A 25130-nucleotide genomic window follows, 5' to 3' on the forward strand; every position below is an offset into this window, starting at 1 on the left:
ATTTGTTCAGGATTATAAAACCTGGCACGCATGCTCTGTGTCCACCTGTTGAATGAATAAAGGAATAAGTCATCCTATCATGGTGATCAGAGCTACTTTGAATTAATTCTGCCTTTTGAAAGTAAATTTAATTCTCAGATTTTTTTTTTTGTGGGCGAATCTTTTTTTTTTTTAATTGGGGTATAGTTGCTTTGCAGTGTTGTGTTCGTTTCTGCTGTACAGCAAAGTGAATCAGCTATATGTATACATATATCCCCTCTTTTTTTGGATTTTCTTCCCATTTAAGTCACACAGAGCACTAAGTAGAGTTCCCTGTGCTATACAGCATGTTCTCATTAGTTAGTTATTTTATACATAGTAGTGTAGTATATGTCAATCCCCATCTCCTAATTCATCCCACCTCCCCCTTCCCCCCTTGGTGTCCATATGTTTGTTCTCTACGTCTGTGTCTCTGTTTCTGCGTTGCAGTAATTCTCAGTTGTTTCTGTTTTTGAATCTAGGTTGGGAGAGCCGGTGGTGACTGCGGGAGTGGAGCCCCTGTGCGGTGCCCAGCATGGACAGTTACACAGTTCTGAGAGTGATTGGGGAGGGCTCCTTTGGCAGAGCCCTTTTGGTTCAGCAGGAGAGCAGTAATCAGACGTTTGCCATGAAAGAAATAAGGCTTCCCAAGGTCACTGCTAAAGCAATTAGCTCATGTTGAAAGTGTACATGTAATTTGTATAGGAAAACAAGTTCTTGAAATTTAACATGGAATTGCTCCTTTGTGCAAAAGATTTAATGGGTTTATTCATTAGCTTTACAAGGTCTTGATATATCTTAGGTGGTTCTTAGGATATTGTAATTAACAAAAATAATCAAGGTTTGGGTGGTGATTGCTGTTTATCTCAATGTGAATAATTTGTAATAATTTCCAATTTTGCATACTTAAGGGTGTAGGGAAGCTGCCCAAATGCAACTCGGGTGCCATATTAATGAAAAAAGGAACATCAACATACGAAGAGCTGAGACCTAAAATGCTAACCTTTGGTATCAGGGAACCTATTCTGTGGATTAGCGTATAGGTTTTATTTCCCTGTAAGATGAGGAAAGTGCTGAATTTATCTGTACAGTTGACCCTTGAACAACACAGGTTTGACTGCTGTGGGTCCACGTAGATTTTTTCAATAGTAAATACTACAGTGCCGTGCGATCTGAAGTTGGTTGAATCTGTGGGTGCAGAACCGAGGAAATGGAGGGCTTCCTCCATACATGGAGGGCCAGCTATGAGTTGTACTTGGAATTTCAACCCCGTGCAGTCAATGCCTCTAACCTTGTTCAAGGTCAAACTGTATTTGTCACGATGTAACATAGTTGTCAGGTGAAAGAAGCCATACCATGGAGGCTGCCTAATAATGTTTTGATCAACTAAAAAAAAAAATACATTTTAATAAAATTCTCAGAGTATTTTTTTTCCCACTGCAATCTTGACCTTGTTTAGTGGGCATCAGAATCACCTGGAGAGCTTGTTAAACCAGATTGCTGAGCCTTAACCCCTGAGTTTCTGGTTGTGTAGTTCCTGGTGAGCCTGTGAATTTGCATTTTTAACAAGTTCCCAGCCGGTGGTGATGCTGCTGGTCTGAGCCCCCTTGGGCTAGTACATAATCAGTTGCAGTTTCTTAATTATAAGTCATTCAGGATTTTATCCTCATAGAGTAAGTTAGGGGATAAACAGTTTTGGAAACTTATTTTGCATATGGTCTTTGCCCATCCATGTTGCTGTAATACACGAGTATATATATTTTTCATCTGAACCAGTGGGCTGATAAAGTGATGCAGACAGTAAAAACATGAAAGCCCTAGTTTTTCTTTAAGGAGCTACTATTGTTGATGGCATACTGGCTCTCCAAGTCAGGTTATACTTAGGCTGATGATAAGAGTAGTTTACATTCTATACTTGTAAAGATATAAGAGGTCAGCTTAAGCATGCATATAGCCATAGTTGAGAAATCTGCACATGTTTTCTCGTGGAGTTTGATAAACTCAATTGGTCAAAGTACAGTGCTATGAAATTGTGTCTAGCATTGAAATACCTTACAAACTACTATAATATCATTTTACTATCAGTTTTATTATGAAGTATTACATTTACGCTTATTTAAACTTCCTTCTAGTTTTTCTCTGACACACAGAATTCTAGGAAGGAGGCTGTTCTGTTAGCCAAAATGAAACACCCCAATATTGTTGCCTTTAAGGAATCATTTGAAGGTAAATATGAATTTCCCCCAATACATGCATTTCTGAATTTGATTCATGGCCACTGAGGCTTTGTTTTTGTTTTTTTAAATTTATTTGGCTGTGTCGGGTCTTAGTTGTGGCTGTCGGGATCTTTGTTAAGCCATGCAGGATCTTTCATTACGGCACGTGGGCTCTTCCTCGCGGTGTGTGGGCTTCTCTCTAGTTGTGGCACGCAGGCTTAGTTGCCCTGCGGCATGTGGGATCTTAGTTCCCAACCAGGGATCAAACCCCCGTCCCCTGCATTGGAAGGAGGATTCTTAACCACTGGACCACCAGGGAAGTCCCTGGGCCTTTCTTAAAGAGTCTTACATTTGTTTTAGCTGAAGGACATCTGTATATTGTGATGGAGTATTGTGATGGAGGGGACCTGATGCAGAAGATTAAACATCAGAAAGGGAAGTTGTTTCCTGAAGATATGGTAAGAGACCGACTTACATAAGTTTCCCTCAAGGTTTGGAAGCAACTTTTCTCATAAAATTTGTATGTGTTAAAATAAAAGCATTGCTGTCTGTGATTACCTGACACACTAGTTAGAAATGACTCATTTCTGTATCCATGATGCTGCTTAGTGAGATGTGGCTGCCTGAGATGTTTTTAGGGAGTAAAATAGATATAAGTTTATAAAATATCAAGGAATAACACTTCCATGTTTAGAAGAATTTCAAAATTGTATTATTTATCATACTTTCTACTAGACATTTAAAATTTTTATTTTTTGTATTGAAATTTTAGAAGGCAGATGGATTTCTTTTGTATTTCTAGATCGTCTGAAGAATGAAGCCTGCATTTCTGGTTTTCAGGAGCACCTATTCTTAGTCTTTTTCCTTCTACAGTTCAGCATAGTCTCTTAAAATACTTACTGCCTTTTTAATGGAAAGTTGTGTATTAAATATTATTGGAATGAGTTGACTAAGGAAAATACTTCAATAAACAGCTTTACTGGGGCTTAGTTTGATACATGGTATAACATGTTTTGAGAGTATATTAGTATAAATATTTTTCATCTAGAAGTTGTATTGTTAAGAATATGGGTTCCATTGTAGCATGTCAGCCTGGCTTCAAAGGATTGTTGGTAATATAATGAAATCTTTTAATGTTAACATATGAATATTCTGAAACAGTGAATGAAAATCTGATGTAATGATTACACTATAAAAAGTTACAGCATATTCATTTCTAAATGGCAAACTACTTTTATTGTATATTTAAAAAATATTTTTATTTGGTTAAATACAAGAAAACCATAGTGGGATTTTTATTAAAATAAATTGTTGGGAATTCCCTGGCAGTCTAGTGGTTCGGACTCCACGCTTTCACTGCCAAGGGCCCGGATTCAATCCCTGGGGGAACTAAGATCCCACAAGCCGCGTGGCATGGCCAAAAAAGTAAATAAATAAATTGCTATTTAGATCATACATAAGACGATGATACATATGGAATTGATTCACAGCTTTTCTGAATTTCTCCAGGCAACACTGAATCTTAGTTGAACTATGTAATTTTCAGGAGTTCTGTACTTATATAAAACTCAGGTCAGCCAGGGCCTGAAGATGATTCTTTGGGATTTGGGGTTGCCATGAACCCGTTATTGCATTCTTGCAGATTTGCATGCTTTTTTCCTTACAGATACTTAATTGGTTTACACAAATGTGCCTTGGAGTAAATCACATTCACAAGAAACGTGTGTTACACAGAGATATCAAGTCCAAGGTAAGTGGAAACATTTTGGTCCTAAAAAAAAAAATCGAAAACTATTTCATTCCATGTTTTTTCTGTGTTATTCTCTTTCCTTCTGGGGCATTTTTATCTAGTTTAGAAATATTTCTCAATGTAATATTGATATTTATGCTAGCCAAATAAGGTACTACTTGAGAACAGGTCAGTAAATCTCTTTAGTAGTGTATGGTAATATGTTCCAGCTCTCTTAGTGACTGTTTCCTAAGACCACCTGTTCTCAGATGGAAAATGGTTGAGACCAGGGCCTGCCACCTGGAGTTACCGGGACACAGGTTCTCCGGTCGGTTGAGCAGGGTCTGCCGATACAATCTGAAGCTTGCCTGTTAGATTTCTAATCAGTCATCCTGAATTCCCAAGCAGGGAAGTGCAGCTGTCCAGAGGGTATCTTGTCTTTTTATGTTCCATTCAAGGACTCGGCTGTCAGCATTTCTACCCTTCATCTCCATCAGCAGCAGCCTTTGAAAGACAGCTTCTGCCAGCGCTCTTTGCCTTATATTTGTTTGTTTATTTATTTATTTTTTATACAGCAGGTTCTTATTCGTTATCTGTTTTATACATATCAGTGTATACATGTCAATTCCAATCTCCCAATTCATCCCACCCCCACCCCCACCCCGCCACTTTCCCCCCTTGGTGTCCATACGTTTGTTCTCTACATCTGTGTCTCTATTTCTGCCCTGCAAACCGGTTCATCTGTACCATTTTTCTAGGTTCCACATATATCTCTGCCTTATATTTGAATGAGGGTAGATGTAATCTGAGCTCTTCTTTTTCAATGCAGAATATCTTCCTCACCCAAAAGGGAAAAGTAAAATTGGGTGATTTTGGATCCGCCCGTCTTCTCTCCAGGTATGTATGTCTCTTCTGTAGTAGTGACAGTAGTCGAAGCATCATCATTGAGAAACGCTCTGTAATCGTTCTGTGCCTCTTTCTGGTTTTAGTCCCATGGCATTTGCTTGTACGTATGTGGGAACACCTTATTATGTGCCCCCAGAAATTTGGGAAAACATGCCTTATAACAATAAAAGGTAAGTGATGTATGTAGTTGGTGCAGGGCTGACAGTTTGGTACAGGCATTGTAGCCTACAGGTGAAGTTTGGTTTTTAAAAATGTATATGTGAAAGCAGTGTAGAATTTAAATTCCTAGGCCTCTAGATGAAAGTCATAATTTTCCCACTGTTTTAATCAGAGCTGAGAGGAGCTACATGTAAATGCTGAAAGAAAGGTTGGTCATTTCTGGGAACAGTATGCATTATATTACTGCTTCGCAAACTTTGCTGCTCCCGACTTTAAGAATCCCAAAGCGCAGGTTGTAGCCATATCGGTTAAATCCAAATGTCTGGGGGTGGGCAGCAGGCATCAGTAATTTTCCAGGATCACTAAGTGAGTCCCATGTGCGGCAAAATTTGGGAGCCACTGGATTATGTCATTGAGTTGACATTTACAGGACTAGATAATAAGCACTTGACTGATAGGTTCATTGATTATCAGAAGATAGTATGAAGTCCTTATGATTTAAAGCATAATTTTTTTCTGAATATAAGTAATATGTGCCCATTGATGGAGTGGGTGGGCAGGGGAAGGATTGGAAATGTAGAGATATACAAGAAAGGAAATGGTGATCACCCACTTTTACACAACTACTGATAACATTTTGGGTTTTTTCCCCCATCCATTCTCTTTTTCCCCTAAACTTTGTTTATATACTCTATATACAATTTAGTATCCTGCTTTTTTCACTTTATATCATATTCACTTTATCCCATATTAAAACTCTACATAATTATTGTTAATGGTTGCATTATATTTTAATACATGGGTCTTCCAAAATTTATTTCACATTCCTCTGTCATTGGCCTTATGATATATTTCCAATTTTCAGTATCCTAAACAGTGCTGTGATTAATATGCCTTTTGTGCATAAATATGTCGTTGTCTATCACATTCTTGGCATGAATTCCTAGAAAGAGAAACACCCACAGGTTCTTGTTACCATCTGCCAAGTTGTTTTCTGAAAAGGATATGATAATCCATAATAAATCGACTCCTTTAAGAGTAAAACTGACTGAATTGGAGACAAAACAGCTCTGAAGGGACTTCCTGGGACGACTGGGGAAATCTGAGTTTGGACAAAATATTAGATAATAGTATTGAATTAAGGTTAAATTTCCTGGATGTGATAATGGTGTTGTGTTCATGAGGGAGAGTGTCCTTGCTCATAGGAGATACATGTTGATATGTTTAGGGGTGAAGTGTTTGATGTCTGCAGCCTTTCTTTCAAGAGGTTCAGATCTAGAAGCAAGAGAGGAAAAGCAGGCAAACGTGGCAAATGCTAATGGCTGAGACACCTAGGAAGGAGCATGTGGGCATTTACAACTTTCCTGTAGGTTTCAAACTTTAGAAAATTAAAAGTTGGGGGAAATAGTTGATTAAAAAAAACCTTAGTTAAAATGAAAAGAATATCATCTAGAAAAAGTCTGGGGGATGACAACTAGGTGGTGAGAACTCTGGAGGAAAGTGGAGGTGCTTAGTTTGAAGAAGGGTGGGCATATAGGGCAAGCTATAGAACCCTTTGCTGAGCTTTGAAGAGCTCTTTTGTGGAAGAATAAGAAGGCTGTCCCTTAGAGCCAGCCACTGGGGGCACAGAGAGCTGTCCATCAGGATGTGTGACCGACGGCCAGGTGTGGTACAGGCAGTCTGGGTGGAAGCTGCACTGGATGACTTCTAAAGCCCTTCTGCCAACTATGATAATCTGAGCCCATGGATATTCCTCTTGCACCAAGTACTGATACTACTGAACTGATACCCGAACAACCCAGATTTGGAGGGGCAGGGGCTGGGGAGCAGTCAGTTTTATTGTGAACATTACTGTTAGTAAGTATCTAAGTGTTAGACCAGAATTGCTGTATATTTTATTTCAGTAGCTAAGAAGTACCTGCAATGTCTGTTCTTATTAAAGGTAGAGTAATTTTTTATTTTTTGTATTACAACATATACATATTTTCATATGATAACTCATAACCCACTCATCGTTGCATTGCTTCTTTATGCTTCCAGTGACATCTGGTCCTTGGGATGCATTCTCTATGAACTCTGTACCCTTAAGCATCCAGTAAGTATGGCGTGCAAAATGGGAAAGGCAGCCTCTGGTTGTATCGGGCTAGGTCCTAAGTAATTGCCAGATTTCAGTTGGTGGTTTGCTTCCTTAGGATGAGTTCATTATAAGATTTTCATGTTTCCAGTTGCTGTCATCTTTGCTTTGAGCTACTTTTGTAGTATATACTAATAGGAAATTTCCATGATTTAGTATTTATAGTACTATATTTAGCTTGCCTCCCTCCTTCCTTCCCTCCCTCCCTGCTTCCCTCCCTCCCTCCCTTTCTATCTTTGTGAATTTGCATATCCTAGTTATTTTGTATAAGTAAAATTATACCATATTTTTCCTTTTGTGTCTGGCTTATTTCACATAGCATAATGTTTTCAACGTTCATCCATGTTGTAGCATATGTCTGAATTTCATTCCTTTTTTATGACTTAATAATATTCCATTCTGTGTTTATACCACATTTTGTTTATCCATTCCTCTGTTGCTGGACATTCGGGTTGTTTCCACCTTTTGGTTATTGTGAATAATGCTGCTGTGAACATGGGTGTACAAGTATCTATTAGAATCCCTGTTTTCAATTTTTGGGGTATACACAGAGGAATGGAATTGCTGGGTCACATGGTAACTGCATGTTTGGCTTTTTGCAGAACTGCCCAGCTGTTTTCCAGAGTGGCTGCACCATGTTTGTACTTTCCTTGTTATCAGTTAGATTTCACTTCTTCCAGTTTCTTCTCTAACTGAAATATCATGAGAAAATAGACTTTGCTCTATATTATATATATTTTAAAGATATTTTAAAAATAATTTAACATAAAAAGAAGTTAACTCACTTGCCCTGCTTGTTTGCAGTTGTTTATTGCACAGAATTAATAATTAGTGCTGATCCCTATTAAGTGTTAGCTTTGCATAGAAATAAATTCTGTTCTTTGGGCACAGATTTGAACTTGGCTCTAGCAAGCATTTTCACAGAGGTGCTTGAGAACGTGTAGAGCTCATGAGAATGAGTAATTAAGAACATCCTTCTTTCCTTCTTCACCACTAGATGAAAGTAACTCAAATGGAAGGTTTGCACTTTTTTTTTTTAAACATCTTTATTGGAGTATAATTGCTTTACAATGGTGTGTTAGTTTCTGCTTTATAACAAAGTGAGTCAGTTATACATATACCTATGTCCCCATATCTCTTTCCTCTTGTGTCTCCCTCCCTCCCACTCTCCCTATCCCACCCCTCTGGGTGGTCACGAAGCACTGAGGTGATCTCCCTGTGCTATGTGGCTGCTTCCCACTAGCTATCTACCTTACATTTGGTAGTGTATATATGTCAATGCTACTCTCTCACTTTTTCACAGCTCACCCTTCCCCCTCCCCATATCCTCAAGTCCATTCTCTAGTGGGTCTGTGTCTTTATTCCTGTCTTGCCCTAGGTTCTTCATGACCATTTTTTTTTTTAAGATTCCATATATATGTGTTAGCATACGGTATTTGTTTTTCTCTTTCTGACTTACTTCACTCTGTATGACAGACTCTAAGTCCATCCACCTCACTACAAATAACTCAATTTCGTTTCTTTTTATGGCTGAGTAATATTCCATTGTATATATGTGCCACATTTTCTTTATCCATTCATCTGTCGATGGACACTTAGGTTGCTTCCATGTCCTGGCTATTGTAAATAGAGCTGCAGTGAACATTGTGGTACATGACTCTTTTTGAATTATGGTTTTCTCAGGGTGTATGCCCAGTAGTGGGATTGCTGGGTCGTATGGTAGTTCTATTTGTAGGTTTTTAAGGAACCTCCATACTGTTCTCCATAGTGGCTGTATCAATTTACATTCCCACCAACAGTGCAAGAGGGTTCCCTTTTCTCCACAAGGTGTGCACTATTACTGAGAGGTCAGCTTCCTTGTATATAAATGGCTTATAATACCAGCTGCATAATTAGAACAATGTGAGAAACTTGAAAAAATGCTGATGCCTAGGCCCAGGCCAGACTAATTGAATTAAAATCTCGGGTATCCTAGACATTAGTGTATTTTGTTTTTGCTTTTACATTGAATTTGTATTCATTTGGGGGCATTAAAAAAATTTTTTTTTCTTTCCAGTTTTACGGAGATATAATTGGCATATAGCAGTGTATACGTTTAAGGTGTACAGTGTGGTGATTTGACTTAGGTGCGCCATGAAATGATTATCATAATAAGTTTAGTGAGGAGCCATCATCTCATATGGATACAAAACAAAAGAAAAAGAAAAAATACTTTTTCTTTGTGATGAGAACTCTTAGGGTGTACTCTCCTAACAGCTTTCACATGGAACCTACAGCAGTGTTCATCATGTTCACTGTGTTGTACGTTACATCCCTAGCATTTATTTATCTTACAGCTGGAAGTTTGTACCTTTTGACCACCTTCATCCAATTCCTCTTTCCCCCACCCCCGGCCTCTGGTAACTACAAATCTGATCTCTTTTTCTATGAGTTTGTTTGTTTTTGAAGTATAATTGACTACAACACTGTGTTAGTTCCTGGGACGTTAGTGGTTTTAAAATAGGTGATTGTAATGTGTAGCCCAAGTGGAGAACCACTGTTGTGTACAAATAAAATTATTTTTTAAATTTCAGTATCTTAATTAGGATTATATTCTTTATTTCCCTAATTTTGTCCTTTTCATAAACATTCATATACATGTTCTTATTTTTTCTAGCAAGAATAAGTAGTAAGGAGTACAGTGCCCTGAATATTTATATTTGGCACTGTCTGCTCTGTTGTCTGCTTTAAAAAGGCAAAAGTAGGGCTTCCCTGGTGGCACAGTGGTTGAGAGTCCACCTGCCGACGCAGGGGACGCGGGTTCATTCCCCGGTCTGGGAAGATCCCACATGCCGCAGAGTGGCTGGGCCCGTGAGCCATGGCCGCTGAGCCTGCGCGTCCGGAGCCTGTGCTCCACAAGGGGAGAGGCCTCAACAGTGAGAGGCCCGCGTACTGCAAAAAAAAATAATAATAATAAAAAGCCAAAAGTAGTTCTCAAACCTTTAGGAAACGCTGAAATTCAATATAATGGTTAGAAAGCCTGAGGCATTTGGGAATAAGATTATTACCCCTAATTGCAGATGGAGACACTTTGAGAAGTCAAGAAGTGTGCCCCAATTCAGACATCTGGTAGATATATGGCAAACATGTCTCACTTCAGTGTAAATTTTAACTATAGTCTGCTTCTCTAGAACTGTGTATATTTGTGTGTTTATAATCAAAGCAACCTTTTAACTTTTTCAAAAAAATAATATTGCAAGTTGTTTTAAGGGAGTATCAAATAAACAACATTTTCAGTTCAGACATATGGATAAAAATTTAGGTCTGTTGTCCACCACATTAGCTTGCATCACCCCTTTAGCTTCATGTTTTCAAGTGTACGTACATGATCTTCGGTTTGTGTTGTTTTTAGCAAACAGTAATTAATAGTAAATGAGTAATTGTTTTAAAAATGGCTCAAGTTGAAAAAAATTCTTTGCTTAGCCAGATTTTCATCTGGCTTCTGAATCTTCTCCTAGACCCATGTGTGCATTCCCTTGCAAAGTCCAGTTTTATCAAGAACCCTGATAAGTTGAGCAAGAACCCTCCACGCTCAGTGTCCGATTGCCCTTGATATCTGATCAGGTTCCTCGTCCTCCACAATTCCCCAGCTGACGTCTGACCCCTCTGGTCTGCCTTCCGCAAGAATCCTGTTAGATTGGTTTAGCCAGAGTCCCCCCCTTTGTGTGTGTGTGTGTGTGTGTGTGTGTGGAGTGCTATTCTTTTTTTTTTTTTTTACATCTTTGTTGGAGTGTAGTTGCTTTGCAATGGTGTGTTAGTTTCTGCCAGAGTCCCCCTTTTGCCTGGATGTTTCCTGTTAGTAATTTTCCGTCCGGTGGTATCTACCCTGTTCATTAGATATAAATTCCCACTTGCCCATGCTGTGTTTGCCTTTAAGCCCAGTCTCTCTAACCCTCTGCAAAATTCTGTCGCAGTGGAGCCTATATCTGTTACAATGGTCCTGAATAAAATCTGCCTTATCATTTTTAACAAATGTCATGGATAATTTTTCCGTGACAATATATTAACATAGCTTCACTGTTGTTTGATTATCAAACCTCTTAATGTAAATTTAAATTCTGGTTGTTATAGGGGAAGTTTCATAATCCTATTGATTATATCAATAAACTACATCTGGTATAAGTAAAAAAAAAAGCCTGAGGCAAAGCAGATTCAGTCTTATTTTTCATTACCTGAATTTTTCCTTTGTTATATGTTTTTTTCCTTTATTACATGTTGACTTTTCCTTTTTCATATCTTCACTTGTATGTATTAATAGGGTAATGTACCTCCAAGGCAGAATGCCATCATGTTCTTATATTAAGTATTACTGAGGCTGGCACCTAATGTTAATTGCAGTGTGTTCATTTTTTTATTTTTTATAAATTTATTTATTTATTTATTTTTGGCTGCATTGGGTCCTCATTGCTGCGCGCGGGCTTTCTCTAGTTGCGGCGAGCAGAGGCTACTCTTCATTGCGGTGCGTGGGCTTCTCATTGTGGTGGCTTCTCCCGTTGCAGAGCACGGGCTGTAGGCACGCAGGCTTCCATAGTTGTGGCTTGTGGGCTCTAGAGCACAGGCTCAGTAGTTGTGGCGCACCGGCCTAGTTGCTCCGCGGCATGTGGGATCTTCCAGGACCAGGGCTCGAACCCGTGTCCCCTGCATTGGCAGGTGGATTCTTAACCACTGCGCCACCAGGGAAGCCCCCGCAGTATGTTTATTATACAATGAAAACTTTAAATGTTATTCTGGTATGACATTTTATATCCCACTCTATTACTTGTCAAACGGTGATAACTACTTTGATGACATGGAAGGTAAAAAGGATTTTGCATGGAAGGTAAAAAGGATTTTGCAGCAGGAGTTTAAAATAGGAAAAGTCTAAAGTGCATTTTGTCAGGGAGCAGGCCTGGGGATTTAAAAATTTTTTTTTATTTTTTAAATTTTATTTATTTTTGGCTGTGTTGGGTCTTCGTTTCTGTGCGTGGGCTTTCTCTAGTTGCGATGAGCGGGGGCCACTCTTCATCGCGGTGCACGGGCCTCTCACTGTCGCGGCCTCTCTTGTGGAGCACAAGCTCCAGACGCGCAGGCTCAGTAGTTGTGGCTCACGGGCCTAGTTGCTCCGCGGCATGTAGGATCTTCCCAGACCAGGGCTCGAACCCGTGTCCCCTGCATTGGCAGGCAGACTTTCAACCACTGCGCCACCAGGGAAGCCCAGGCCTGGGGATTTTTGAGGAGGAGAGAAGCAAAGAAACATTACACTTATTATAAGCCTTAATATCATCTGACTTTTTAAAAAGCCATATGTATGTATTACTTTGATTTTTAAAATATATTAAAAATGTGTATCTGTGAAAACGTTGATTTGAGTAATAAAGTACCCAAAACAGGCACTGATGGTAAGACTTCCTCCAGATGGGAACATCTTTTACTATTTATGTTTACCTTTCTCCTGAACAACCATAAGATTTTTAGAATAGTACCGGTTGGGAGGTGGGGTGGGAGTTTGGGACTAGCAGATGCAAACTGTTTGGATAAACAACAAGGTCCTACTGTATAGCACAGGGAACTATATTCAATATCCTGTGATTAAACCATAATGGAAAAGAATATGAAAAAGAATATATATAGATGTATAACTGAATCATTTTGCTATATAGCAGAAATTAACACAGTGTAAATCAACTGTACTTCAATAAAATAATTTTTTTGAAATACAAAGAAAAAAAGTGTGATTAGTAAAAAAAAAAAAGATTAGAGAACAGCGCCTTAAAAACACCTCTAGGGAGAAGAATTTCTAAAATTAAAATAATTCATATAAATTCAGTTCAGCTGGTATTTACTTATTTCTGTTCTCTTTCCTTGTATCTGCTTTTACAGTTCAGTTTTGCTTTTCAGTTTCAGGCAAATAGTTGGAAAAGTCTTATCCTCAAAATTTGTCAGGGGTCCATGAGCCCACTGCCATCCCATTATTCCTATGAGCTTCAGCATCTGATCAAGCAGATGTTTAAAAAGAATCCCTCATATCGCCCTTCAGCTACAACTCTTCTCTCCAGAGGCTCTTTAGCTCGGCTCATCCAGAAGTGCTTACCCCCAGAGGTATGGTACATGTGAGATTGACTGTGAACAGTTTTCCCAGTGTTTGTTATCTTCTAAACACAATTACATGTTATACATGCCTGTAAAAATTCAAATAATGCAGACGTATATAAAAAAAGTAAAAAGTTGAAACGTCCTTTCCCTCCTCTTCTTTCCACGATGCTATTCCCCAAATATAATCATGGATATTGTTTGCATTATCCTTCCAGATCTTTTTGGACGTATATAAATGTCTGTTTGTTTAAATTACGTGGATCTTTTATTTATTTATTTATTATTTATTATTTATTTATTTTTCTGGCTGTGCCTTGCAGCATGTGGGATCTTAGTTCCCTGACCAGGGATCGAACCCTTGCCCCCTGCAGTGGAAGCACAGAGTCTTAACCACTGGACCACCAGGGAAATCCCTACATGGATCTTTTAAATGGCATTTCTACTTTTCAACTTTATGCTGTGGGGAAGAACCTTGATAATTAAATGATGTTATGGCAGTATCTAAAGAAAAGCATCTTTCCCATCTTTAAATTCTCTGCTTTAAACTTTCAGATCATCACAGAATATGGTGAACAGGTATTAGAAGAAACCAAAAAATCTATGCCTAGTACACCAAGAAAAAAGGGTAAGAATTTTGAAAAGCTTATTTTTTGTGTTCTTTTAAAATACAGTATAACAAAAAGGAAAAATACAATTTTCAAGTTATTAGAGATGATTTCCAGATACTCCTCAAATCAAAATTTGCTTATTATTCCTTCAGGCATAATTCTATACCGAATCTTATACATTTAGTTTTCCAGGGATCAAAAAGAACATAGTTTGGAGATTTTAGAGATGTAAAGATTGTTCTCTGTTTCATTTTTAGAACCATATTTACTCTAGTTTGTTATGGATCAGGTAGAAGGATTCTGTGGTCTTACCTAGGAATCTAACCATGAAAATATAATATAGGAAATTGTATCCCTAAGGACCATCTTATAAACAAAATTTTTTAAATGGAGTCTTTTTAAAAGTTGGAACTGTCCACATAATAGGTGCACAAAATTTGCATACATCTGTAGTCAATCCTGAGCAAATTTCAAATGGAATTTATTGTCCCTTTGGAAGTTGTCATCTCAATTTTTTCAAAGCTCTTTTTGCTGCTTTTCATTTGTCATCAGTGACACATCTTTCATCTGAAGAAATCCAACAATGACCAGGATAAGAGAGAATTAAGACGTGTAGGTCATCCACTGTAGGGAGATGTTGTAAAACCTCCGTTATTTAGTGCCTGTTATCTTAGTGTTATATATGACAAAAGAAACATTTCTATTTTTTTAAATTTCTTTTTTATTGAAGTATAGTTGATTTACAATGTCATGTTAGTTTCAAAAGAAACATTTCTAAACTATACTTTTTTCTTGAAGTTAAATTTTAAATGTTACTTTTGTAAGAAATGTAAACCCTTTTAGTGGTATAAACCCTTCAGTCTTACAATTCAGCATTTTTTTCCGTTACTTAAGAGGTAGTCAGTTACCTTTGCTTCAGCAGTTTTAGTGTTGATTTTATTTTATGTACTGTTTCGTAGCTTCTGTTCACATCCCAGGGTAGTGGGAAATTGGTTTTAAAATGCTGAGCAGCAACAACAAAAGCAGTCTAAGAACAGTTTCAAGACAGTGTAGTTTCAAGATAGGAAAGTGTAGTTTTACAATTTCTAAAAAAAAGAGGAGGACTTCCCTGGTGGCGCAGTGGTTGAGAATCTGCCTGCTAATGCAGGGGACATGGGTTCGAGCCCTGGTCTGGGAGGATCCCACATGCCGCGGAGCAAGTAGGCCCATGAGCCACAACTACTGAGCCTGCGCGTCTGGAGCCTGTGCTCCGCAACAAGAGAGGCCGCGATAGTGAGAGGCCCGCGCACCGCGATGAAGAGAGGCCCCTGCTTGCCACAACTAGAGAAAGCCTTCGCACAGAAATGAAGACCCAACACAGCAAAAGTAATTAATTAATAAACTCCTACCCCCAACATCTTAAAAAAAAAAAAAAAAGAGGAGTAAGCCAGTGCGGAGGAGCCACCAGATGGGGAGCACGTGTCTGGTGGTATCTCCATGTAGTCTGTAGCCAGTGAGACCAGAACAATGAAAGCTGTGTGAGGGCAGGGACCGTGTCTCATTTGCTTACTGTTGTATCCTCAGTGCCGTCATCATAGATGCTCAGTAGCAATTGTTTAAAATGCTGAATGAATGAGGAACACGGACCCCAGGCTCTGGCAGCCGAAAATGAGGCAGGAGCCATCCTGCCTCCGTGACTGCTGCTGGGCCCTCATCAGGGAATAAGTAGCTGATTTCTTGAGAGGGATACCTATTCCACCTACTGTAATAGCTGTCAGGAAAAGCAGACTGGGTAGCAAGCTTATGTTAAAGGTGATAATGACCTTCCGAGTATACAGAGCGTCTTACCACCTGGTGCCTAAATGGGTTGGCATAAGTGAATAGAGATGTCTTAACTTGCAGATGTTAACATTAGAATAAAACAGCAGAAATAATCTCTTTAACAGCTGAGGTGTATTATTAGGCAATTAAAGCTTGATATCACTGTATGGGCTAGTGCTTTGGTTCTTTGACTTTAAAAACTTCATTTGTCTTTGTCACTCAAGCTTTGTGCACATCATATTAGAAGCCTTTATGTGTTTTCTCTCTACCTTCTCTTTTCTCTTTGAGCAGACCCCAGCAGAATCAGGATAGCTTTGGAAAATGAAGCAAGCACAGTGGTAAGTGCTTTAAAGTTAAATGTCTAAAATTGTCTACCGGGTACCTGGCATCTTTAGGTGCTGGGAGATATTTGGAAGACTGTTGCCTGGTCCCTGGGTTCAGGAGTTTTTCATCTTTGGGCCTGTGAAGTAACTGGCGGCTGTTCTTTGTACTGCCAGCCGAGCCACTTTAGATCAGCATTTTGTAAGGTCGGATCTTAACAAATGGCACCGCGAAACAGAGGAAAGCTTCAAGTGAGCTTTATTAGGGAGCGCTCCCAGGCGAGGTTCACTGGTCCGAGAGAAAGGGGGCCAGAGAAGTCGCACCTGGGCGAGGGTTGGGCAAGATTTTATAGGGGAAGAAGGGAAAGGGGTGTGGTGAATCTGGGAGGGCGCAGGGTATTCCTTATTTGGTGGTCTTTTCGGGTATCCTGGGGGACCGTTAGTCCCGCCCCTCGAAAGGCGGGAAGGCTGGGCTGGGTTCAAAGTCCCCAGGTCAGTTCCTGGAACTGGGTGGTCCGGAATGTCTCCAGGGCAGGTTCTGGAACTGGGTGGTCCGGAGAATTTCGGTCTGATGCAACCTGTGAATCTGATTGTGTTCCCCTGCCTCGGGCCAGTTGGCCTTACTCATTTATTTGTTTTTTCATTTCTAATTATGGATGACAAGATGTGAGCGAACTTAGCCCTGCTTATAGGCATGAAAGTCTTGTTTTAGCCTGGCTCTTGGTTGGATTTGTGTGTGTGGTACTATATCTATATAGAACATACAATTTATCACTTCAGCAATTTTTAAGCTGAATTGTAAGAATTTAATGGCATAAATTACATTCACAATGTAATTTTTCATCACCCCAAACAGAAACCCTTAAACAATAACTACCCATTCCTCCCTACCCTCCCTTCCACCTCAGCCCCTGGTAACCTCTATTCTGCTTTCTGTCTCTATGAATTTGCCTATTCTAGATATTTCAAGTAAGTGGAATCACACAATATTTGTCCCTTTGTGTCTGGCTTCTTCTGCTTAGCTTAATATTTTCAAGGTTCATCCATGGTATAGCCTGTATCAGAATTTCCTTCCTTTTTATGGCTAAATAATATGTAGATCACTATTTTGATCTTGGCATTTTTCTGTTCACAAACTTTTAGTGCCTCCCCATTAAGCCCATGAATTGAGTGGACATTTTTCAGCCTGGAATTCAAGGTCCTGTTTGTCTCATTTGGCTCCAGGCAGCTGTGCCCTTTTACATGATAGCGACAGTTAAGCCATAAATAGTAACAGCAAATCCACTTCCCAGTTTTGCCACACCCAATCCAGTAACGGGTATCCTATTGATAATTTTTCTCTTTCTTCATCATTTTAATCAACCTTTTAACTCCCAAAGGAAAAGATGTAGTAACAACAAATGATTCTGTTTATGGAATGTACTAGTAATTAAACTTGTAAATTTTTTGAATGAACCTTAGGTTGTAAATAAATAACACCATTCCCCATTATGTTACTACAAATGGAATATATTCTGCCCCTGTACTTTTTTCTTTGCATAGTAATATCTGTTAGTAATATCTGTTTATTTCCAGCTTTATTGAGGCCTAATTTATATGTAGTAAGATTTACTCATTTTTAGCATGCAGTTTGATGAATTTTGGTAATTTTATACAGTCATATATCCAGCACCACAGGCAAGACATAGAAATCCCATCCCCCCAGTTGAAAATGCATTTAATGCACCTAACCTACCAAACATCCTGGCTTAGCCCAGACCACCTTACATGTGCTCAGAACATTTCCATTAGCCTCCAGTTGGGCAAAATCATCTAACACAGAGCTTATTTTATAATAAAGTGTTGAATATCTCATATAGTGTATTCAATACTGAATTCAAAGTGAAAATCAGTGGTTGCCTGCGTACAGAATAGTTGTAAGTGTATCGGCTGTTTCCTCTTGTGATCACGTGGCTAAGTGGGAGCTTTGGCTCTCTGCCACTGCATAGCATCACCAGAGGGTATCATACGGCATATCACTAGCCTGGGAAAAAGAGCAACATTCAAAATTTGAAATACAGTTTCTGCTGAATGTGTATCACTTTCACACCATCATTAAGTCGAAAAATCATAAGTCGAACCATCGTAATTCGAGGACCGTCTGTATGGTAACTTTATAAAATATTTCATTTTGATATTTCCAGCATGAAAAGCCCAGAAATTTTTCATTGCTCATTTCCTCTATAAAGACCTCTCAAATATCTCTGTCATTTTTATATATCCTTTTCACATTTGCAGTGACTGATATTAATGGCTATTAATGTATATGACTATTAATATACCTATATTTATACATATGTCTGTTCATATATATGGTTTTTAATATACACATATATATGATTATATGACTTAATTTACATGGATGGGGTTCTGTGGTTATTGATGTTTAATCCATCTATATTTAAAGTGAAAATAGCTGTCTTTGCCTACTTGTTTACCTTTTTCTGCAGCAATTCAAGCATTACTTAATCTTTATTTTTAATTTCTTTTAAAGCAAAGGGAAGAACCAGGTGGAAAGTGTAGCCACACTGACTTAGAAAGCATTAATAAAAATTCGGTTGAAAGTGCACTGAGGAGAGTAAACAGAGAAGAGATAGGTAAGTTATTCAAATTCTAATCATTGTATAAGTGGAGAACTGGGGAATATACAAGGAATACCAGTTTCCACCTTACTAGGTCGTAGGCTTCATAAGCAAGTAGATAGGCAGATTTGTGTTTGCTTATCCAGTAGTGTTACAGGAATAATTTATTTACCTATAAAAAAAGAGAAAATCATGTTTATTAATAAGAGGCTTCAGAAAAAATAGTATTTGTTGTGCTCTCCACCATAAAAAGCCTGGCACACAGTGTCTACCTAAGTCCTCTTGGGCCTTTAATTCTTGTACATTGTGTAATGTGTGAGTATGTACATAGTATTTTTTAAAAAAATAAATTTATTTATTTATTTTTGGCTACGTTGGGTCTTGGTTGCTGTACGCGGGCTTTCTCTAGTTGTGGCAAGCGGGGGCCACTCTTCATTGTGGTGCGTGGGCTTCTCATTGTTGTGGCCTCTCCTGTTGCAGAGCACGGGCTCTAGGCACGCGGGCTCAGTAGTTGTGGCTCGTGTGCTCTAGAGCGCAGGCTCAGTAGCTGTGGCTCACGGGCCTAGCCGCTCCATGGCATGTTGGATCTTCCTGGACCAGGGCTCGAACCCGTGTCCCCTGCACTGGCAGGCGGATTCCTAACCATGGAGCCACCAGGGAAGCCCCTATACATAGCATTTTTTAAAATTCACTTTAATGATTAGCTTTACCTCTTCATCTGGATTTCTTTTTCATTCCCTTTACTACCTAGACTTGAAAGAGTGTTGTTAGATCTGAGTTGGAAAGAGAAAGGAAATGCTTTTCTTTTAGAGAGATACTTGTGTGCATATAGATGAATAAATAAAAGAATAAGCTCAGCAGTTCTTCTTTACACTTTAAAAGCCAGTTCACCAGGTCCTCTCAGGCGACAGTGGGAGAAAAATGTATCCAGTACAGCTCTTACAGCTTTGGAAAATGCATCCTTACTCACCTCCAGTTTAACGGCAGAGGACGATAGAGGTTAGTAGATTGAATTCTATTATTTTATTATGGAACATTGTCTAATGGGTGTTTAATGAGCCAGAGTTTTTTCTTTTTTTTTTTTAATGTCACTCTGTGAAGGATATTTGATTATCACACATCAGAGCGCTGCTCATACAGGCAAGTGAAGTAGATCTGGGTAGATAGTTAAATATAATTAGCTTTGCTTGAAATATGATCTGAAGATATATGCTGAAAATCTTTTTTATTTGGGACTAATTTTTTATCTTTTCCCAACTAGGTGGTTCTGTAATAAAGTACAGTGAAAATAATACCCGTAAGCAGTGGCTCAAAGAGACTCCTGAGACCTTGTTGAACATTCTTAAGCATGCTGACCTCAGCTTGGCATTTCAAACATACACAATATATAGACCAGGTGATTTCATGTCTGTTACATAACTGTGGAAACCCTTTGATTGTTTTGAAAAAATTGTGGTAAAATATACATAACATAAAACTTATCATTTTAACCATTTTTAAGTGTACAGTTCAGGAGCATTAAGTACATTCACATTGTGCAGTCATCACCACATTCCATCTTGCAAAATGGAAACTGTATCCATTAGATAATAACTCCCTGTTCCCTCCTCCCAGAAACCCTTTGATCTTAAAGTTATGAAATATTTAATAGCATTGTAGTTTTAGGTTTTCTTGAATCTTTTCTAGGCAGTCTGAAGCCATAATTAAAATTTCCCATAGAGCTTCATTCCTTCTGTTTGCCCATTTGTTTGCTTATTTTTTAATAATCATGTGATCACTTTGAAGTGTGGCCCATTTTTACCGTGCAAATACACCCCTGCTTTAGGGACTCTATAGCTCAGACTTTATCCTAGTAAACGCTGAGGAACTTCAAGGTTTTTTTGGCTCTGTACTTGGATTCTGTTCTATTGAGTAGAACACACACAAAAAAAAGAACAATTAGGATTTGACTTTTTTTATCGTTTCTACAGACATTTTCACTAAAATTATACAACATAAATTTTTAAGATACTGTCCTTAGGAATCTGGGCCAAAGGACTGAAATAAGGGTGTGTATGTGTGAGTGCACATGTGTTTAATTTTGATAATTCAATTACTAAAGCCGTCTTGCTTGGTTTAAGATCTAAGATAAATTATGCCAAGGAGAGATAAATTATGCCATGGTGTGGCATATTGACTGTATGTATTGTAGCAGATTTAGTGTATTTGTTGATTTGATCGGTATTTATTGAGTGCCTAACATGTACTAGGTTAAGATTTAAAAAAAAGAATAAAACATAATTCCTTCCTTGAAAGAGTTGGTTATTTGGGAGACCAACACACAAGCAGAGCATTGTAGAGCTATGTACCACGTGTCTGATAGAGCTGTGTGCAGACAGTTATGTGTCCTTAGGAGAGGTGGGTGCATTGGGAGGCAGGTGTTAAGGAAGGTTAATGATTATGACTTTTGTTTTAGCAACTATAGATCCTGGATTTTGTTTCTGGTCCATTGATGAAGATGTTGTCATTTCAGGAAAGTCACTATTTTAAAAATATGTCATAAAAATATATATATATATCATAGCTCTATTGTGAAAGGATTTTTATAAAGATTGAACCCACATTTTCATGTTAGGTTATCGTTTTGTAAGCAAAAATCTGAAAGTAGTTACTATCTGGAAAAAAATTTAAAAGCATGCATTTGGTCTTAATTCCCTAATTTTATTCCCCTCCATTGGGAAAACTTAGGGGGAGGGGAGAGCTCAAAGGAGAAAAAATGAACTGTTACCTAGCTGTCCAAAGACAACTTTTAATGCTTTAAATATGGGTTCATATATTTGAGGGTTTAAATTATAATTTTCTGAGTTTTGAAGAAAGTGCTGTTTAAAAATTTAATACCCATACTGGTGCTTACTGTGCCTGTTTTATGCTAGAATCATGCTGAGTAATGCAGGGAGACACTACAGAAAAATACAGAGCATGGCATTGCCCTCAATTAGCCCACAAGCCTTTGGAGGAATTTAGTGCAACATGAACGAAATAAGTAAAAACTGCTTAACTTGGCATAATTTCTGTTAATATTCCTCTGAAGGTGCAGAAGGGTTCTTGAAAGGCCCCCTGTATGAGGAAACAGAAGCATCAGATGATGTTGATGGAAGTCATGATTCTGTCATTTTGGATCCAGAGAGACTTGAACCTGGACTGGATGAGGAGGATACGTAAGTGATATACCCAGATAGCGTGTGCGTGCATGTCATTTAAATTGTACTTTAGGGCTTCCCTGGTGGCGCAGTGGTTGAGAGTCCGCCTGCCAATGCAGGGGACACAGGTTCGTGCCCTGGTCTGGGAAGATCCCATGTGCCGCCGAGCGGCTGGGCCCGTGAGCCATGGCCACTGAGCCTGCGTGTCCGGAGCCTGTGCCCCGCAACAGGAGAGGCCACAACAGTGAGAGGCCCGCGTACCGCAAAAAAAAAAAAAAAAAAAAAAAAAATTGTACTTTAATCATTTCTGGTTTAGCAGGAGCTGGTTATGTTACTTTACATCATTAATGAATACTTATATCTTGATCTTTTGTCTGGCATGGGTAATGTGTTACGGTATTATCACAGAATTCCTGACTGAGCCATGTGTTTATAATCATTTAGCTTGGACTTATTTTTTAATATACCAGATTTTTATATTGAAAAAGTTGTAGAAACATTGAAAGGAGTGATCCTTTGGAAGGCTAACCATTTTTTTTCCTCTGTTCAGTTGCCTTATGGAGCTTAGTTTTCAAAAATGTCGGTATTGTTACGGTGGTGTACTGATTTGAACCCATTGACAAATATTAACTGTACTCCTTAAATGGAGGCTTGATATCCAGATTGTTTTTTCACAGGGACTTTGAGGAAGATGACAACTCTGACTGGGTATCAGAACTGAGACAGCGAGCTGGCTGGCAAGGAGTGTCTGATGGATAACACCCAAGGAAATGTTCCTTAGTCACACTGAGGAGACGTTTAACATGAGGAATTGATATTTGGATAGTACTTAACTCACAGGATGTGTATTTTCCTTTAGAAACAGAGTGAAGAGAGGGAAACTGAATATTTAAAATTATTCCTGGTTAGTATAAGGTATAAAAAACCTAGAACTCTTATGAGTTTTTGAATTCAGAGGAGAAGGCATAGCAGAATGGGTATGAGGTTTGGGCTTTGCGGTCAGAACGGAAATTGAATGCTACCACCTATTGCTTGTGTGACTGTGAGAAATTAACCTCTTTGAGCCCGAATTTCCTCAACTACAAAATGAGGATAACAATGCTTACCTCACAGGGATGCTGACCTTAGACCATCACAGCAGCCCTTAACGTTATTATTTCCATTGTTATGATTTATGCTTATTTCTATGTAGCTCTTTTTATATCTCCTAAAGGTTTGAGGACCTAAATATATTTAATTATAACATAATAATGTGTGTGATTTTTCAGTAAGGCCTATTTCTGGGTAGTGATCAATCATCTTCAGTGATCACCAACTACCAGCTGTCCTTAAATACAGCCCCTCACAGGACGCACAAAAGAGCCCAGGTAGGAGGATCAGCCATGGGAGGAGTGGGGTGGGCCACAGAACTGGTCAGAAGTTGGTGGTCCTGTATGTGAGAAAGGAATGGGGCCAAAGGTGAGAAGTCCATACAGCAAGTAGCAGAAACCAGTGTTGTGGAACTAATGGCGGGCAGGACCCCAACACGTCTGGGTTACCATGACACACATGTGCCGAGCCCATGTCATGTCATGCTGTGATGCTTTAGTGAAGGGAGACTATTTTACTAAAGCAACTGGCTCTTCGCAGGGGATCCCACAGGGGCAAGTGTGGGAACAGCATAAGCCTGTCCTGGGATAGGGAACGATGCTCAAATAAACAAAAGGGGGAAATAGTTGTGAGACTACAGTAGGATCATTAATAAAGTTCTGCTGAAATGTGGACTATGTATGTCTTTTAAAGAGTTAAACATTTAAAAAAAATCTTAACATACAAAAACTTTCATAGCTTTCACTACCCCCGCTCCCATCCCCCATTATTTATACTCAAAACATTTGGTCATCCTTAGTCTCCTCTGGTCTCTGAGTCTCTCCATCTTCCCTTATTTTTCAGAACCCTGACATTTTTGAGGCGTACTGGTTAGATGTTTGGTAAGATGTCCCTCAATTGGGGATTATCTGATGTTTTTCTCATGATGGGACTGAGCGTGAGTGTTTGAACACCACAGACGTGAAGTGCTCTTCCCAATACATCCTGTCAGGGGTGTGCCATCTCCTCACGACATTACTGCTGTTGTTAACCTTGATCTCTTGGCTAAGGCAGTGTCTGCCGGGGTCTCTGCTGTAAGTTCCTAATTTTACGTTTCCATGTTCTAGTCACTCTGAGACACTAAATCCAGCCTATTCTCAAGTGGAGAGGATATTGCCAGGTACTCGGCTTCCATAAATACTGTATTTGATACCTCTTAGACATCTCAAATCTTAGCACTGCCCCAGGGTGGAAACATTTCTGTACCAACCAACACAGGGAACTTGAAACTATGTATAGTTACTGAGAGATTGAATGAATCTTGATGGGATGACAAATCCTTTTGAAAGTCAGATGGTTTGCAGGGTTTTGCTTATAACAGAATTTCAAGAGATTCTAATGGATGATTAGAAACCAATTTTAGTGATAGATTACTGTGTAATTCTTGACATACAACTAGGCAAGAATTGAGGGTCACTTTTAACAAAACTTCCAATTCCATTTACTTACTTACACGAATAAGGTTTTTCAGCACTTACAGCTTTAAAGAAAAAGAGATTTAAAAAAAGAGGTTTGATGAAATAAAATTATTTTTAAGACAGGACAAGAATCTTTTTTAAACAAAATTTTCTCTCTGTCGGTTTCTACCACTACTACCCCTTTTCAGTGTGCATTGTGCGTGTGCATTATACATTAGCTAGATCCCCTTAGAAGACACAGAAATGCCTGCTCACCAAAAAACACAAAACAACAACCCCCCCCCCCCCAAACAGCGTCAGCAAGGTAACTCCTCAGGGGATAACGTTTCTTTCTTAATCCTGTAAGGGGTCACGATGACCCACTACTCACCTTGCTGGGCTGTGTAAACTGTCAGTATGTTACTTTGACGTACAATATAACCTTTTGTCTTGAAAACTTATGTAATTGTGCTTTGGGCAGAACAATCCTCAGAGCTTTCTGAAAGACTGTCCCCTGGGTTATAATCCTCAGGTTGGCTCAAATAAAATTCTCCATTTCTTTCTTAGATTGACTATTGATTAATTTTTCATGGACAGACTCAATGTTGAACTTTGTCTATTCCAGCAAAAAGCGTTATCTGTGGATACTAATTGAGCTAATTGGGGAGAAGAAGAGGAAAGCCCATTCACGTCTTTAAGAGAGAAATTTCCAATACTATGTTACTTTTTATATTTAATAAATATTCGTGATTTGGATCAGTTGTGTACTACTAGTAATTTTAATGAATTTTTAAAAGCCTATTA

At 38.8% G+C, this 25130-nt stretch overlaps 1 protein-coding gene across 3 annotated transcripts; it reads left to right on the top strand.

Annotated features, from left to right (window-relative positions):
- Window positions 1–428: 428 nt before the first annotated feature.
- On the top strand, window positions 429–24998 carry NEK3 (NIMA related kinase 3). 3 transcript variants are annotated; one of them, XR_014326923.1, is made up of 16 exons: window positions 429–670; window positions 2151–2244; window positions 2595–2692; window positions 3901–3984; window positions 4793–4860; window positions 4953–5039; window positions 7069–7123; window positions 13079–13279; window positions 13826–13898; window positions 15973–16019; window positions 18535–18637; window positions 19505–19621; window positions 19884–20018; window positions 21693–21819; window positions 22479–24049; window positions 24924–24972. XR_014326923.1 is itself a non-coding variant. In XM_082859629.1 (15 exons), the coding sequence occupies exons 1-15, from the start codon at window positions 554–556 to the stop codon at window positions 24907–24909; spliced, it is 1422 nt and encodes a 473-aa protein (XP_082715755.1). In that variant the 5' UTR covers window positions 429–553; the 3' UTR covers window positions 24910–24998. The 3 variants fall into 3 exon arrangements, 2 of the variants coding, with proteins under 2 accessions (XP_082715755.1, XP_082715754.1); XM_082859629.1 differs by lacking the exon at window positions 22479–24049 and having other exon boundaries at window positions 24894–24998; XM_082859628.1 differs by lacking the exon at window positions 24924–24972 and having other exon boundaries at window positions 22479–24751.
- Window positions 24999–25130: the final 132 nt, after the last annotated feature.

This window comes from Leucopleurus acutus (genome assembly GCF_964270905.1).
Source record: "Leucopleurus acutus genome assembly, chromosome: 18".
Lineage (NCBI taxonomy): Eukaryota > Metazoa > Chordata > Mammalia > Artiodactyla > Delphinidae > Leucopleurus > Leucopleurus acutus.